The sequence below is a fragment of the Tachypleus tridentatus genome, chromosome 3 (genome assembly GCF_004210375.1).
Source record: "Tachypleus tridentatus isolate NWPU-2018 chromosome 3, ASM421037v1, whole genome shotgun sequence".
In the NCBI taxonomy this organism is placed as follows: Eukaryota; Metazoa; Arthropoda; class Merostomata; order Xiphosura; family Limulidae; genus Tachypleus; species Tachypleus tridentatus.
Genome location: NC_134827.1, coordinates 81220811 through 81237846, shown reverse-complemented (window position 1 = coordinate 81237846; position 17036 = coordinate 81220811). Strand labels below are relative to the sequence as shown.

General features: G+C 30.4%; 1 protein-coding gene across 2 annotated transcripts in view; it reads left to right on the top strand.

Moving 5' to 3' along the window:
• The first annotated feature begins 3362 nt into the window (after positions 1–3362).
• LOC143247339 (apoptosis inhibitor 5-like) overlaps positions 3363–17036 on the top strand; it is a 32661-nt gene continuing 18987 nt past the window's right edge. For both annotated transcript variants that reach the window (XM_076495214.1, XM_076495213.1), the window contains exons 1-4: positions 3363–3555; positions 7256–7417; positions 12832–12997; positions 14804–14955. In XM_076495214.1, the coding sequence (XP_076351329.1) occupies positions 3487–3555; positions 7256–7417; positions 12832–12997; positions 14804–14955 (549 nt within the window). In that variant the 5' untranslated portion in view covers positions 3363–3486. The remainder of the gene's footprint in view (positions 3556–7255; positions 7418–12831; positions 12998–14803; positions 14956–17036) is intronic.

Genomic DNA, 17036 nt, shown 5'->3' with positions numbered 1-17036 from the left:
TGCAATTTCCCCTCCTCAAAATGAAAAATCTCAAAAATAGACGCAAAACATAATACTAAAACATCACTATTAATATTGATGCAATAAAACACAAACCTCTCATTCAAGAATGAGAATAAAAGTAACACTATTGTCGTTTTAACAAATTATTATTAAGTGTATTTACACGGATATGAAATATGAGTGAAAAATACACTTATCAATACAAAATTATTGCTTACGTGTAGATCTGACCAAGGCTCTGCGAATGTAGGATTTCACGAGCTTAAGTTTGTTTGCAGTTGAACAAAAAGCGTTACAATTGACTATCTGTGCACAGCCCACCAGTGGTATTAAAACTTGATGTCTAGTGGTATAAGTCCACAGACATACTGCTGTGGCACTGCGATTGGAGTGAATACAGTTTCCTACCATAGCCAGGTAGTCAAGGCGCTCAACTCGTAATGTAAAGTTGCTTCTCTTGTATGTAATTGTCTCGGCATGGCCTAACGCGTAAGACTCGTAATCCGAGGGTCGCGGGTTCGCGCCCCCGTCGCGCTAAACATGCTCGCCCTCCCAGCCGTGGGGGTGTATAATGTGACTGTCAATCCCACTATTCGTTGGTAAAAGAGTAGCCCAAAAGTTGGCGGTGGGTGGTGATGACTAGCTGCCTTCCTTCTAATCTTACACTGCTAAATTAGGGACGGCTAGCACGGATAGCCCTCGAGTAGCTTTGTGCGAAATTCCCAAACAAACAAACAAAAACTTGTATGTAATTGTAAAGGAAAACAAACAAAAAACACTCATAAAAACTGCAAAACACAAAATGTGAAATCACAAGTTTCCATGTATCCTCGAATTGGCCCAACAAACCTTCGTGCTAAATCTAGTGAAGATCCATCAACAGGGCACGGGTAGTGAAAAAACCGCAAAATTCAAAATTGGAAAATTGTACCCACTCGTGCATACCCACCACTCGAACTAGATGGAAAAACTGCGTACACTAATATAGAAAAAGCTGAGATATTTAAAAAACACCGAGAAAACACATTCAAAACACATCATGAACCAGACATGAACAGATACTTCTATAATAAAGTCATTAACTTTATTGATCACAACAAAAGCGTATACACACCAATATTACCAGTAAACACATTAATAAAACCAGAAAAAACAATAGACTGGAGCACTCATCAACTAATAAAAGATATAACAGTAATGGAAGTAGAAACAGCTATCAAAAACACACAAAACCAAGCTCCTGGAGAAGATGGCATCCAAGCTATCCTCCGAAAACATGGCACTCAGAGATTATATGAGCACCTAACAGCTTTATTTAATGTATCAGTATCAGCTGGATATATCCCTGTTTTTTTGGAAGAAGCAGTAATATTAATGTTCCAGAAAGAAGGAAAGCCAGCGAATAAACCAAACAACTACCGCCCAATTAGCCTAACCAGTTGTATCGGCAAAATTTTAGAAAGAATAATTAGTAATTGACTATCTATATACTTAGAAGTAAATTCAAAATTACCTGAAATTCAAAACGATTTTAGAAAATACAGACAAACTACAGACCACCTAATTAGACTAACAGAATCAATTACAGACAGCTTCAACAAAAACGAATGCACTGTAGCTTGTTTTCTCGACATTGAAAAAGCATTTGACACAGTGTGACATAACGGATTATGTCATCGGTTAACGAAAATTGCTTTACCCCAGGGAGTTATTCGCTGACTATCCAACTTCTTGGAAAACAGAACGTGTAAAGTAGATGTGAATGGGGCCCACTCAGGGTCCTTTTCACTTGAAGCAGGAGTCCCACAGGGAAGGGTAGTTAGCCCTATATTATTTATCATGTATGTGAGTAATATGCCACTGTCGGACCTAAATTTAGGTTTTGCATCACGATTTACTGACGATGTAGCAGTCTGGAAAAGTGCACCCACTCCTTCAATTGCAGCAACCAATCTCCAACCAGTCCTAAATAATATAGAATAATACTGCCAGAGATATAGAATAAAAATTAATATTCCGAAAACCCAAGTAATATTATTCAGCAGATTAAATAAACTAAAAAAATATCCACCCAAGTTATACATGAATGGATCATTTTTACTGACTGCTACTTCTGCAAAATTTCTAGGATTAACTTATGATACCAAATTAACGTGGATACAGCATACAAACAATATCCTGATAAGAATCTGGAAAAGAACAAATTATGCAAGAGTCTTTCAGGTAAAAATCAAGGAAGATCACCTGACAATATAATAAAAATCTACAAAACATACATCAGAACTATAATAGAATACATATCTCCTGCTTGGATAAACATACCACAAAAACAATTACAGAAACTACAAATAATTCAAAACTCAATTTTAACTTCAGCCTATAAAGTACCATGTAGCACTTCATCCACATTCATGCACAAGTATGCAAACATAGAAACAATATCCGAAAGACTCTTTCATAATGCACTAAACTATTTTAATAAGAATTGGCATAAAAATGACTTAATGTGTTATCTCGACAGTTACTATGTGCATGATGAACATGGTTCTAAATACCTCTCTCCTATAAATATATATTTAAGATATATAAAACAAGCTGGCCACCACGCACTAGACGCTTAAAACTAGTTTTATTTTACTGTACCTTACCTTATTTTTATTTATTTTATATTTTTGAATTATATGTGCTTTATTATTATTATTAGTAGTAGTAGTAGTATTTCATATATATGAAAAAAAAAAGATTATGAATATACAAGTGAAGAAAAAAGAAAGAAAGGAAGGAAAAGGGGGAAAAAAACTTCAAGACTACACATGGACATTGCCCTGAAACGGGCCTGAGTACGGTGTATTACTCTGGCCCAAAGTTCTAAACAATAACACACCCCAAAGAATAGACAACATCAAAGTTAGAGATGGAGGAAGAGGTCTTATGCACCTGATTCTCTTGGGTATTCAAACATTAACATACCCAAGTACCCACACAGAAAAAGAGAAGCGTGCATGTATCTAATGAGTCTCCATACCAACTTGGGTGAAAACCATCCACACACTGCCTATTAGTTACATAGACATACATCAGACAGTACTTTATATTCATATATATGCTGCTAATCAAATTTTTTGTTCAAACTCGTGTACAATACGATATAAAGTTATGGGAAATACATTTTCTTGTTTATTTTCAAAGATAAAGTATTTAATTATTTAACTTTACAGATAATTTTATACTTCTTAGTCATTGAATTATTACATCTAAAATTAAACAATATTTTATTCTGAAAAGAAATAAAATAAACAACTTTAATTAAAGTAGTTTATTGTTTATTTTGTCGTCGCCATCTATTATTAATTTTGAGCTTCTTTCGCGACCTTCGTAAACTGTGGTTAAGTGCTAAATGTAGTTTACCGGCTGTGAATGAATATATTATATTTAATTAGAATATTTCAGTCGAAAAACTTAAACTTTTAAGAGAAAAGGAAAATGGATAGTGTGGAGAAACTGTATAGAAATTATGAAGTATTGGACGATGCCAAAGAAAAAATTCTAGATGTAAGAATTAATTGTATATTTATTTTATGTAATGGTGTGGAGTCTAGCTCGTGTTGTTTTGTTTTCAGTGGCATTAGACGTAATCGTAACTCTGTGGCTTCAATTTATAAATATTAAATCAGAGTCCAGACTTTTCAAAAGGAAAGTTTAATATCTGTCTGTGGCAGTTATTAAAATACAAAATATGTGTATTACTGTTTATAAAATGAATCTACTACTAAAATAGTTGTTTACAGCGCATTACAATATTTATAGATGGTTGTGACATTGCACGAAACACTTTTCATAATTTATTTGCATCTCTTATTATATAGTGTACCACTTTATTACTGTATTATCATTAACGTAATGTTGAATTTAAGTACAACGAGGGACCTGTTGGTTTATCTAGGTTGTCCGATCCACTAAACTAAAGCTTATTTAAAAAACAAAACAAACTTGTAACTAACTTTTGTCATTTAAATCTTATACCAAACCTTTCCTTGAACTCTTAGGACAACCCATTTGCAAAGCAGATCATTAAATAATCTAAATCCTTTTCACAGCATCCCCTTCACAGCCAGCAATACCCAAGACCAGCAGATATGTTTGATATAAATCAGTAAGAGCAAAGGACCTAACTAAATCCTGAGCTTTGAGGTTACCTATTTGTGATATTAATCCAAGTTGAATGAAATTAATTTATATGGGTTGCCAGTAGGTGTGGTAAATTTAAAAGGAAGCTTGATAAATATTAGAATGAAAAGAGCTGTTTTATTTTAAGATTTATTTTGGTGGATGGGACAGCCATGGTAGATTAACAGGTTTATTTTTAAATTATATTAACAACAGCCTATTACTTTCTTCCATCTAGCCATTTTTCTACCCACTAACCCCACTTGTCCCCCCCACACCTACAGAGAATTTGACAAGTAGTATATGTGGCAATGTGTAATATTCATTTTGAAAATCTAGATACATCAAATACACCCACTTATACTTATCTACTTCTACAGTAACCTCTTCAAAGAATGTCAAAAGATGAGTAAAGTGAAACCATATTGACTGTACAAAAAATATTAAACTTTGTTAAATTATTTTGTGAAGTATCTTTTATGAGATTTTCTAAATAATTTATGTCATTTGATAAAAGGCTAATATGGGAACGGAAAAAATCAAAACTGCTACTAGAACTTATTCTACCACTTTAATATGTGACTAAGACTTATAAGCATTTATGAGTTGTTGTTTTTTTGTACTTACTGTTACTTAGTTTTTATATTTATTTCAACCAAACAAACATATGTATAGGAAAGAATTATTTAATTGTAATTTACAAAATACATACTTTCTAAAAAACTGAATTTTTTATGGATATATTTATTTGGTTATAATAAAATGAAAAATTCATAATTTAAAATAGTTGGTTGGAAAGACACAAGTTTCTGGAGAAAATTCCCAAATTTTAATGACACACAGGCTATTTTAAACAAGAAACAATCATTTTATAAGTTCCTTGTCAAAACTAGCATGATTCAGTGTTTGATTTCTCATTAATTTGCAACATAATAGTCTTGCACATTTCAAACACATAACTAGTGTTATGTATTGTGATTTGAAATAGCCTGAAATAGAGTTACATTGTAATTTCAATTTAGAAGTTAATTAAATGTTGATATCTGTTAAATTTATATTTTCCAACAAGATTAATACACACAGTTTTCCATCTTAAAACAAATATTTTTAATATACAAACAATAATACAATATATAATAATGGTTATTACAAATAGTGACTTCTATGCAAAAATTTTACAAATTTATAAACAATATTGAGTCTTCTATCTGATCCAGAACTTCCTTGATATTTTACCAAGGGTTCACAATGAGTGAATTAATTGAAAGTTGATATAATTTACTTAACAGGGGCTAGCTAGCTAGATCTTCATTGATCACATGCAAGTTTTCACCACATAAGTTATATAACATCTTTGTAAAAATAGTAATGTCCAATGGTATTTCACTAAAGTTAAAACAGTTTGTAATGTACAAAATCTCTAAATATTTCTGGTCCAATAGCTGAAGTTTCCAACTAGCATGCATTAATAACAGTTATAGCTTTCTAGGTTTATAGTACATTAATTGTAGTAAACCAACATACTGTTTCTGCACATGTTGCATTGGTTACCTTTTATAAGCATTAGGCAAGATTCTAGAAATTGTAGTTAAGGCAACAGTACTGGCATTTACATACATATACCTATTGTAGATTCTTACAATAGAGATTTTTCTGCAACTTTAGTGAATAGGCAGGAATTTTGTGATACAGATTTAATAGTACAAGTTGTATGTACTTCAAAATATATATATTTAACTGAAACAGACATGATATTAAAATAAATGTATAATAGTAAATGACACTAGTACAATAATGAGGTAGATTAGCACAATGGATCACTACAAAGTGATTATGTAACTAATATTGAAAAGCTTGACTCTTTCCAACGGTAGTTATGTTCCTTTTATATTTATGAACAAATAGTGTCAAAAGTATTACTTTTTATGAAGAAACCTGCCTTTGAAAATATACAAGCTCTTGCATAATTTGTTTTTACTTTTATAACATGATAATAAATAGATTTATCAGGCACAATGCATACTTTAGATATTAACAATAAATCGTTTGTTCCAATATGTTACTTTTCTCCACTCACAAGATGAGTTACTAATGTTCATTGCTGTCCTCTATATGTGAATTTCATTTTTTACACATGCTACAAACCATCTGCTCATTTTCTGTTGGAATTAATTGAATAATGTACATGTCTGTCTGTCTGATCTCTGTTTCTAATATAAGAAATTATTTCTTTCCTATGTGGTTTTTTTGCTAGCTTGCCTTATTAAAAAGATGTGCCTGTGTGCACACACATGCATAAGATAAGCAATAATATCCAGGTGTACACCCTAAAGGTTCACCTAGTATAGGTGCAAAATTCCAGGCTTTTTGGTTCTTTCCTTTAGGAACTATTGTGGTGACATACAGACACACCCTTGTATTATTATATAGACAGACATTCCTAATGGTACGCAAGTTTTTTACAAAGATGTTTCTATATATGGAGTAAAAATGAATAGGGCATATTGTAATAAATTACATGAGTCTTAACTTGCTCTATAAGCCACATAGGTTTCACCAACAACCACAGTCAGCATATAATATATATGAAACATATTTGTGTCATCAGTGAGTTTATTATACTTATACAATTCCATCTTTAAATATTAAAGTTTAAAAAATGTATTAAACTAGTTTAGTACAGTAATTGTGCATGCTGTTTAGTTTTAAATTATTTTGTTACTCTGACAGCAGTTTTCTGCTTCTGTTTTACATCTATAATGGTTGTTTTGTTTCTTTTTGGTTTACTCAGTCAAACCATGGTAACTTAAATTTTAATGTTGTTTTACATGTTAATAAACCAAAGTATAAATGTTCATTATATTTGCAAAATTATATTTAAATTTACTTCAGGTTTCAACAGTTTTTTATTTAAATCATTTATTGCTGTAATCAGTCAATAAAAATATTTCATTTCAATAGTACAGTTGACAATTGTTTAAGAATGAAACAATTCTGAGCAGTGTATTAGGTTTCTTATAATTATTACAAAGATATCTTTTTTAGTTTTGAAATAATTCATTTATACACTTCTTTGTGTTTCTAGCATGAAAAGGAATATTTTGAGATACTAGATGCTGTAAAAGGCTCTACCAATGAAAAACGTCTAGCTTCACAGTTCATAACCCGCTTTTTTAAGAGTTTCCCACATCTGGTGGATAAAGCCATTGATGCTCAGTTAGACCTCTGTGAAGATGATGATGTGTCTGTAAGTTATAAGTTTTGTAACTTTTTTCCATCTTAGTTTCACTGAGGAATTGTGGGAATATGTGTAATGGTTTTGATTACTTCATTACTTAAACTTCAGCTCACCTAGTATGTCAAAGCCCAACCCAAATATGCTATCATGTTAATCTCCACTCTAAATTGCTTAATGTAATACAGTAGAAAAGAAGAGTATTGCAATGATAGTAGTGATTAGTTGGATTTGCTAATCAGTAAATCATCAGGCTTGTTAATCAATACACTTAAATAATCGGATATTCTAGTATGAGATGTCTATAAATACATTTGGCTACCCATTTCACAATTAATGGCTTATTGTGCAGCTTTGTGCTTAGCCCTTTCACAATGGGTCATGTTTCAAAGGCCATGTCATTGCATTTTTGCTTGCATTCAAAATTTTATTGAACTACTATTTTATGATTTATGTCAGTAAGTTTAGAATCAAATTGTATATTATAATTCAATCTTTAATATTATATATGAGTTCATTTCTTAATTTGAAAGTAAATATCAGAAAAAAAAAGTATCTAAATATAGATTTTAGTGAATCACATGGTATGATAAATGTAGTGCTGTTTAAAATAGATGTTTGTGATGTCAGGTACAAAGTCTATAGTTTTGTACAAATTGGGAACTCAAATTATTAATGTTATCAAGCTAGAATATAAAATAAGAACTTGTATCTTTTTATTTTGTTGAGATATGGCTTATGTACTGAATCAAATGTGTTGGCCCCATTTAACTCTTTTAATTTTTTGAAACAGTCCATTAGACCGTTACTTACTACAGTGTATGATGTGTGAATAACCAATTAGCAGCTTAGAATGCCCCAAAGTGGTTTTTGTTAGCCATTTTAATCTGTGAAAAGGGTATCACTTTCTTTCAATCTTAAGATTTCAATGAGGAAGGTTGTCTTTAGCCTGCCTGAAGTTTTGTATTTTTTAAAATCTAAATATATTTTAATTACTAAGCTTAATAAATTGTAGTAAAATTCTGTGGTATCAGTGTAGTTATGTATGATGTTTTGGTTATTCAACTATATATGTAGTTACTACATAAATAACTACACTGATACCACAGAATTTTACTATTTGTTTACATGTATAAAACCTAAAAAAAAAATTGATATCCTTCATGTACAAAATTTATTGTTTTATATGTTAAGAAAAATAAGTTTAATAATTTATTTCTAAATAGTAGTAATTTATATACACATATAATGTTTAATAATTGAAATGTGGCTGTATATTAAAAAATACTAGTTCACTAAAACACAGCCAAGACAGGGAAGACTGAAGGCCAGTTTTAAGTTGATGGTTATGTGTCATGACTGCACACACATCACATCAATGCAAGTTATGTAATGTTAGCTAGGCATTGATGGAAAGTAAATATAATAAAAAGTAACAAATACACATGTAAATATATAGTGTTATGAGACTTAAGCTACTTAGACTAAACATTTGTATTTTTATGTTATAATATGCAGTTATTCTAGCATGCAAAAAGCATAATTTATATTTATTTCCCAATTTTTTCAGTGATGGTTATGAGATTGGTTTAGTGACAGACTCCACATAGTTAGAGTGTTGAAAATAACATACAATATAAAGTCTTACTGAAACAAACATTAGAAATGTATTTAAGAGGCTTTAGAGATTACATAAATAATATTTGAGATTTGTTGGATGAATAATAGTTTTTTAATCATAATGTGAAATTAGTTTGCACTCAGAATAGTAACAAAACAGACTCTATTTTCACAAAAAAAATCTTTAGTAAAAATATTTCATTAAAAATTTGATTATTTGTATACAAAATACTTTTAATCTTTACTAAAATTCTACCAAAGTTTGTGAAGATAGACATGCTATATCATAAGTTATAGTGCAAATACTTAACATGTGCAAATGTGTAGACAAACGTGTATATTATACCAAGCTCATAGTGAAAGGGTTAAATAACAAACAGTCATAATGTCAGTGTATTGGTTACTACATAATTGGAATAATCAAGAACACCAGTTGATTCCTTTTGTGACCTTCAATTAATCAGGTATTGTATGTAACACCAATTGATGTCCAAGTGTAACTAGTTTTACTCATGTTTTATATCTATTAGTTAATTTTCTACCACTAAGTTTGACTTGCTTTTTGGCTACTTCTAAAAATTTCCATCTCCAAGGTTTTACCATGAGTGTTTGACCCATATTAGTCAATGTATAATAAGATATATATGGATAAATAATCTTATGACTCATTTTTAGTCAACCTGTAACACTGTTTGTGGGTCATAGTAGAGGTAGCTGCCCACATAAAATTCAGATTTTTCAACTAATATGAAATTAACAACTACATCTATTAAATTAAAAAAAATTTTTTTTTTCTTTAATGCAACAAAAACTGATACCCAAACAAATCCTAACAATTTGGAATGATTATTTCCAGACCCAAACACTGAAGTAAGACTTAATCAATAGGGCCCAGCATGGCCAGGTGATTAGAGCACTTAACTCATAATCCGAGGGTTGCAAGTTTTAATCCCTGTCACACCAAATATGGTAGCCCTTTCAGCCATGGGGGTGTTATAATGTGATGATCACTCCCACTATCTGTTGGTAAAAGAGTAGTCCAAGAGTTGGCAATGGGTGGTGATGACTAGCTGCCTTCCCTCTAGTCTTACACAGCTAAATTAGGGACAGCTAGCACAGGTAGCCCTTGTGTAACTTTGTGCAAAATTAAAAACAAACCAACCAAACTTAATCAAGTCTTTGAAATGCACACCTGGTTAACATGACATGTGTTTTTGTGACCTGCTCTTTGGATGGATCTGTTGTTGTCAGGACCTAAGTAAACTGGAATATTCAAATATTTGATAATTTTGATTTGTAATGACCAACTTTTACATGAAAATATCAATATTATGCATGTTTCTGCCTTATGCCTAATATCTTTGGGAAAATTATATAATAGAAAAACAAATAATAAAATGTAATGGGCTCTCTACTTACATTCATCATTATTTCACATATTTAATTTAATCAATGAGAAAAATGATGTACAAAAATTAATAGTGTCTGTAAAACATCTGATAGTACACTGTATTTTTAATATTCTAAAACCAGTTTTTACTTTAAAAGTAATATTATGCAGAAAAACTTCTTTCTTGCTGGTATAAGAGTTATAAAGCATAAAATTTTCACTTGTGTGTAAAATATAGTTGTGGTTATAATTTTATGCTGCAAGATAGCACTTTTGTATTTATTGTTTGACTGTTTTACAAGTATATTTAACAGTTTGTATCCATAGTTATATCTTAGGTGCATTGTATAGCTCTGAAGTTTATAGTTTCTTAAATGTAGATAAAGGAATTCTGTGCACATGCTGTTCTAAGGATAAAATCACTAATAATATAAATTGGTAGGTACATATATATTTAATATACATGCAGCAGTTATTGCTGAAATGTCTTGTTAAAAACTTCATATATAGTGGGTTTAAAACATGCATCTTTAGTCTATGTCAAAATTTATACATGTCTGATGTTTCTTTGTAGTGTGATACAATAACTATTTACAAAATTATTAATAATTTTAGTACTAAAGTAAAATCTTATGTTAATTAAATACAATATAAAATTTCTATTATTTAATGTTTTTTCTGCTAACTAAGCAATGATAGTCATTGTTAGAACTGCAAGTAAATTATTAAATGGAATTTCCAGGTCTGTTTTTAGCCTAGAAGTAATTTTCATAAGTTATCTTGTTGAATAAGATGGTCTGCATAACATGCTACAGCTGAACATCACACATTTAATTGTAATAAGCTTCTGTGAAAGACAGTAATTCAATCCTAGGTTTTATATCTGTACAAACAAGTTACAGACTTGCTAACTGTGCATAAACTTTAGTTTACAAGACAACATTTATGCATATCAAAATTTCAAAGTTCATTGGAGATATACTGTAGGGCTTGGCAGAACATGGTCAAATGAAAGTTTTGTGATTCCAGTTTTCTACTGAAAAAAAGTTTTCATTTCAAGATGTGGCTGTGCTGGATATATGTGATTTTTAGCTTGTGAGCTTTTACTAGAACTTTAAATGTTTATATAGTAAGCCAACTTGGAGATATGGTAAGTTTCATTGTGACATCTTTTTGGATTGAAGAGTTTTCTTTTTATAACTATAGTTTTGTAGGTGAGAGTTTTATTACATGTTTAAGTTTGATATCATAACCTGTTGCTGTCTTAGTAGGTGAGAGTTTTATTACATGTTTAAGTTTGATATTATAACCTGTTGCTGTCTTAGTAGGTGAGAGTTTTATTACATGTTTAAGTTTGATATCATAACCTGTTGCTGTCTTAGTAGGTGAGAGTTTTATTACATGTTGTTTAAGTTTGATATCATAACCTGTTGCTGTCTTAGTAGGTGAGAGTTTTATTACATGTTGTTTAAGTTTGATATCATAACCTGTTGCTGTCTTAGTAGGTGAGAGTTTTATTACATGTTTAAGTTTGATATCATAACCTGTTGCTGTCTTAGTAGGTGAGAGTTTTATTACATGTTGTTTAAGTTTGATATCATAACCTGTTGCTGTCTTAGTAGGTGAGAGTTTTATTACATGTTTAAGTTTGATATCATAACCTGTTGCTGTCTTAGTAGGTGAGAGTTTTATTACATGTTGTTTTATTACATGTTTAAGTTTGATATCATAACCTGTTGCTGTCTTAGTAGGTGAGAGTTTTATTACATGTTGTTTAAGTTTGATATCATAACCTGTTGCTGTCTTAGTAGGTGAGAGTTTTATTACATGTTGTTTAAGTTTGATATCATAACCTGTTGCTGTCTTAGTAGGTGAGAGTTTTATTACATGTTTAAGTTTGATATCATAACCTGTTGCTGTCTTAAACGCCCTGCTGTGCTTGTATTTCAGAGAAAACACAGAAAAAAACTTCCTTTTATGAAATATTATGATCTTTGGTTCTGTATTTAACAAACTACTATGACTTTCATATCTCTGATAACCTCAAAACTCCTGGTATTAGGTGAAAGGCCTTATTGTCACTGGATGGTAATAGTTGACATGTCATTTTGCACTTTTCTCTACTTTTACTCATAAAGTCTCATTAGTGCACTGATGTCTGAGAAGAGGCAGTTTCTTGTCCATTCTGGATATATATGCACTATCATATTGCTCAGATTTAATCATGGACCTAATACATAAAGGAATGCCAGTTTTTTGGTTTTTTGGCAACACAATTCATTTCTGTAATGATAATCAACTGTATTAACATATGCAAGTGATTCTTGTAGGATGATTAACCATTTGTAAAGCAATTGTTTGTGCTTATAAACAAAATTTTTAATCACTTTTTAAGTATATGTATTATTTTCTATAGATACGAAAGCAGGCCATAAAAGAGTTGCCCAGTTTTTGTAAGGAGAACGTAGAATTTGTTCCAAAGATTGCTGATGTTTTAGCTCAACTTTTACTAACAGACGAGCCATCTGAACTAATAGTGGTTCATGCGGCACTGATGACTGTCTTTAGAATCAGTGCCAAAGGTAAACTCATTTATATTATTATTGAAATTATCTGTAACAGTTTCAGAATTTTTATAGTTACCACATGTAAAGCAACTGTAATTTCTTTTGGTAACTATAATTTAAAATCAGTTTTTTTTAATGCATCTTTCATAGACCATTGAAAACATCAAATAGAATAAAAAAAAACAATTACCTGAAGTTGTTTGTCAATTTCACTGAAACTCGGACTGTAACGTAATTTTAAAAGTCAAATTAAAAATGAACAGAATGATTTGTAACATTTATTTTCATATAACACAAATTTAGTAGAACTATATGCCATTCAAATTATATCTGTGTTCTTGATGTCATAAAAAACTAAAAAGTGTAAAATCATCATAAATGAGAATATTATGATGAATGTGTTAATTCTGTTATCTCTGTTTCTAAGTATGATAATTTTAGCCAAGATCTAAGTTGGTATGGATATTAAAATTTTTATTAAAATAAAGTATAGAACAACATTTCAACCTTATTAGGTCATTTTCAAGATGGTATTTCATGTATTTTAGAAAAAGCACAAATTCTTATGTGTTGTTCAACCTGAAGATGACCTAAGAAGGTCCAAATGTTGTTCTCCACTTTAATTTAATAAAAGTATTAATACCCATACCAACCGTCTTGAGGTATATTTTTACTTTAAGTGGGTTTCTTGTCATCACAAGATCTAAGTTACTGAGACACACATTAAAAAACGGTAACAATCGGTTCAGTTTTAACTTTGTTTTTAGTGTTATGCAAGTACAACAAACTGTGTGTGAACAATACATTTGCTGATTGGATTTGAAGTATTGATTTGACAGGAAATATGAAATTTCATTTATTGTTAGCATCATTAATTAACGTAATCATTGCTTTCTGTCTCTTGGTTTAATTGCATAGATTCTCTTCAGCCTTTTTTTTTTTTTTTCACATGACCTTTGCTGTTGACTGTGGGTAATCTAATGGTTGCCCCATTCTTGATGTGTATTTGTTTCTGCAGCAGCGAGTGCCATTTTCTTAACTTTGTCAAGAACTTCAACTGGTATTGGAAGGTAGCCACTCCAATATGCATCAGCAAGTTGACCTTTTATTTTCAATCAAAATTTTTAATTGATTCCTCTGACATGCATGTTACAATGCCCTCTGTGGGAACCATGTTTATATTAATGCAATATCGGTGCTGCACTGGTGTTGTAATTAGTTGTATACTTTACATGTGCAGACATTCAATTTTGAGACATTTCAAATAGCAATGAATGAGAAACTTTTGTTTCTGCTGGTTTTATACTGTCCATCTACCTGTATGTGAATAAGTTAAATGTATAAAGTCCCATGGTGATGAGTTGCTCTTCACTGCTACCATTTTTTTATTATCCACTTGTTGTCCATACAAATTGTGACAGTTTACTGATTTTTACATCTGGAATTATGAGATTTATCTAATTAAAAAAGGCCCATTAACTTTACATTAACTCTTTATATATGTATATATAATTATACATATATACACACACAAAATTTATTGTTTCAACTGTAAGCTAATGTTGTAAAATAAGTGACAGTTATCTGTATTGTTTTTTACTTGATGTATGCACAATTGTTTAAACAAAAATATGATGAAAATGGCTTTTTATAAATGTATTTTATTTCCTTTAACACTGTATGTTAGGTGAGATAGAATTTTGTATTGATTAAATAATATATGGTGCAGTGTTCTTTTATGATGGTTTTTGTTTTGTAAAATTTGTTTAGTATGAAATAACTTTGATCTTAATTTCAATCATAATTATTTATTTTATTCAGATACATTGGGTGGACTGTTTTCCCAGATACTGAATGGTGAAGAAGTTGTCCGAGAAAGAGCCATTCGTTTCTTAAACAGCAAAATCAGGGCTTTGCCTTCAGATATTATGACGAAGGAATTAGAAGATTACATATTTCAAGAATGCAAAAAGGTGTTTTATGTATTTTAGAGAAAGCACAAGTTCTTACATATACTTCAAATAAGCAACTACTGCATGCAGAGTTACAAGCTTAATTATTAAATGCAGAAAATGGATGTCATATTTCCAAAAACAGTGGAAAATTAAGGAGTTAGTTTTATGTATTTTTAATTGAAAAGGCAACTGTAAGTTAGTTCTTTAAAGAAAGCAATTTTTTATGCCTTGGAAAATACAAAAATTAAAGAAATCAATTAAACATTGAAAGCAAGAAAATCTAAGATATTTCATTGAAAGTATGAAGTTGCATTTAAATATTAATTTTCACCCCATTCGAGACATACAACAAGGAAAGTAGAGTACTCTTGTATTGGTCAACAACAAATACTTTTAAGGTAAATAAAATTATAGTATACTTTTCTGATATGCTTATTTCCATTATAAACAAGTATATTCAATTTTACTTCATAACCTTTAAGTATTCTTCTGCAGTTAATTGCTATTTTGTGTCCATCAAGCATCACATAAAATACAATGGTGAATTTTTTTTATAAGTTAACACAAGAGATAGCAGCATACAGTAACTTGTGTATGATACATATACAAACATACACATTAGCAGGAAGCTGCAAAACATTTTAGTCAAGTTATTATTTTTATAGCAATAGTACTTTAAATACAGTATTTCTAGGTTAATACAAAAGAATTCTTATCAGAGATACTAAAATCTGCAAGTCCACTTGTCTTAAGCCTAACAGTAGTTAAAAATTTCCATATTTGATATCATCAATCAAATTTATGTTATTACATGGCCTAAAGTTAAACGTTTTTAAAACCTTTGATAAACACCCGATATGTTGTTGTACAAAATATCTACCAAAGTATATTTATGTTTGCCTTTTGTTTATGTCCGTTGAAATGAAGTGCATGGACATGCATATCTAGATACTAAGGTATGGAGAAATTTTCAGAACAGATAAAGAATGAGGTTTATTACTCTTATTTAGTCTTTATATTTCAGATTTTTAAATTTTGTTAATTATCTTGGAGTTTTGTTTTTGTTTTATTTATTTTATCCAATCTTTATTTTTGTTTTAAAGATTGATGTATACTGCAGTAAGTTGTACTAATTTATGTAAAATGTGTTCATTGTTGGATTTTATGTTTCTGGGCTGTTGCCTACTGTGTTAATGGATTCAGACTGTCAATATGAGTTCATGATTCATATCCTGTTGATACAGGAATGCTCTTCTCACTTTAGGACTGTGGATGTGCCATAAGAGCAAAGATGAAATTTCACTATTTTGTCACTTAAGAATAATGAAACATTTGTTATGAATACTGTTGACTTGTGTTATTTCCAGTTAGTTAAAAATGAAGAACAGTTATCTGTAGATAGTCCTTGTGTAACTGTGTGTGAATTTTCTTGCACATTTATAAGCAATAAGGTGTGTAACGTTCAACATTTTTGTCTTTGTAAGTATCTATGAAGAACTTTAAGATATGCAGCACAGAATCATAATGTGCAGTTTGTCAAAAAGTACAAGTTTGTTAACCTCCATACATTTTTAAACTAGTGACTAAAGTTGGCAATGAAATATTCAGTTTAATAAGTAGCACAAATCACTGAATAATCCAGATTTAATTGTTAATTAACAGAATGCTCTTCAACTTAAATTCATTTGCAGCTGATTCTCAGAATGATTTACACCCTTGTACAAATTAATTGAAACAAATGGTCATTTTACAGCATGGCAGCTGGTGTAGGTTCGCTGGACCCGCTGATTTCCTGTAATAGTCATTTTTTCACACAGACAGCATCATTAGCTGTGTTTTGCAGTACGGTCAATAAATTTTTGGGATATATAACAAAATTTTGAGGAATATTACATCATTCGAAAATGCGTAAAAATGGCAAGGAGACCAGTCAAAAAACAACTTCTTCCCAACTCAATGAAGAAAAAACGGTATGAATGGGATATGAAATACAAGAACTGAATGCAAGAACAATGGAAGAAGGTGTTATTCAGTGATGAGACTCATTTCTTCGTACAGGGTCAAAGAAGTCTGCATGTTCGTAGATCTCCAGATGAGAA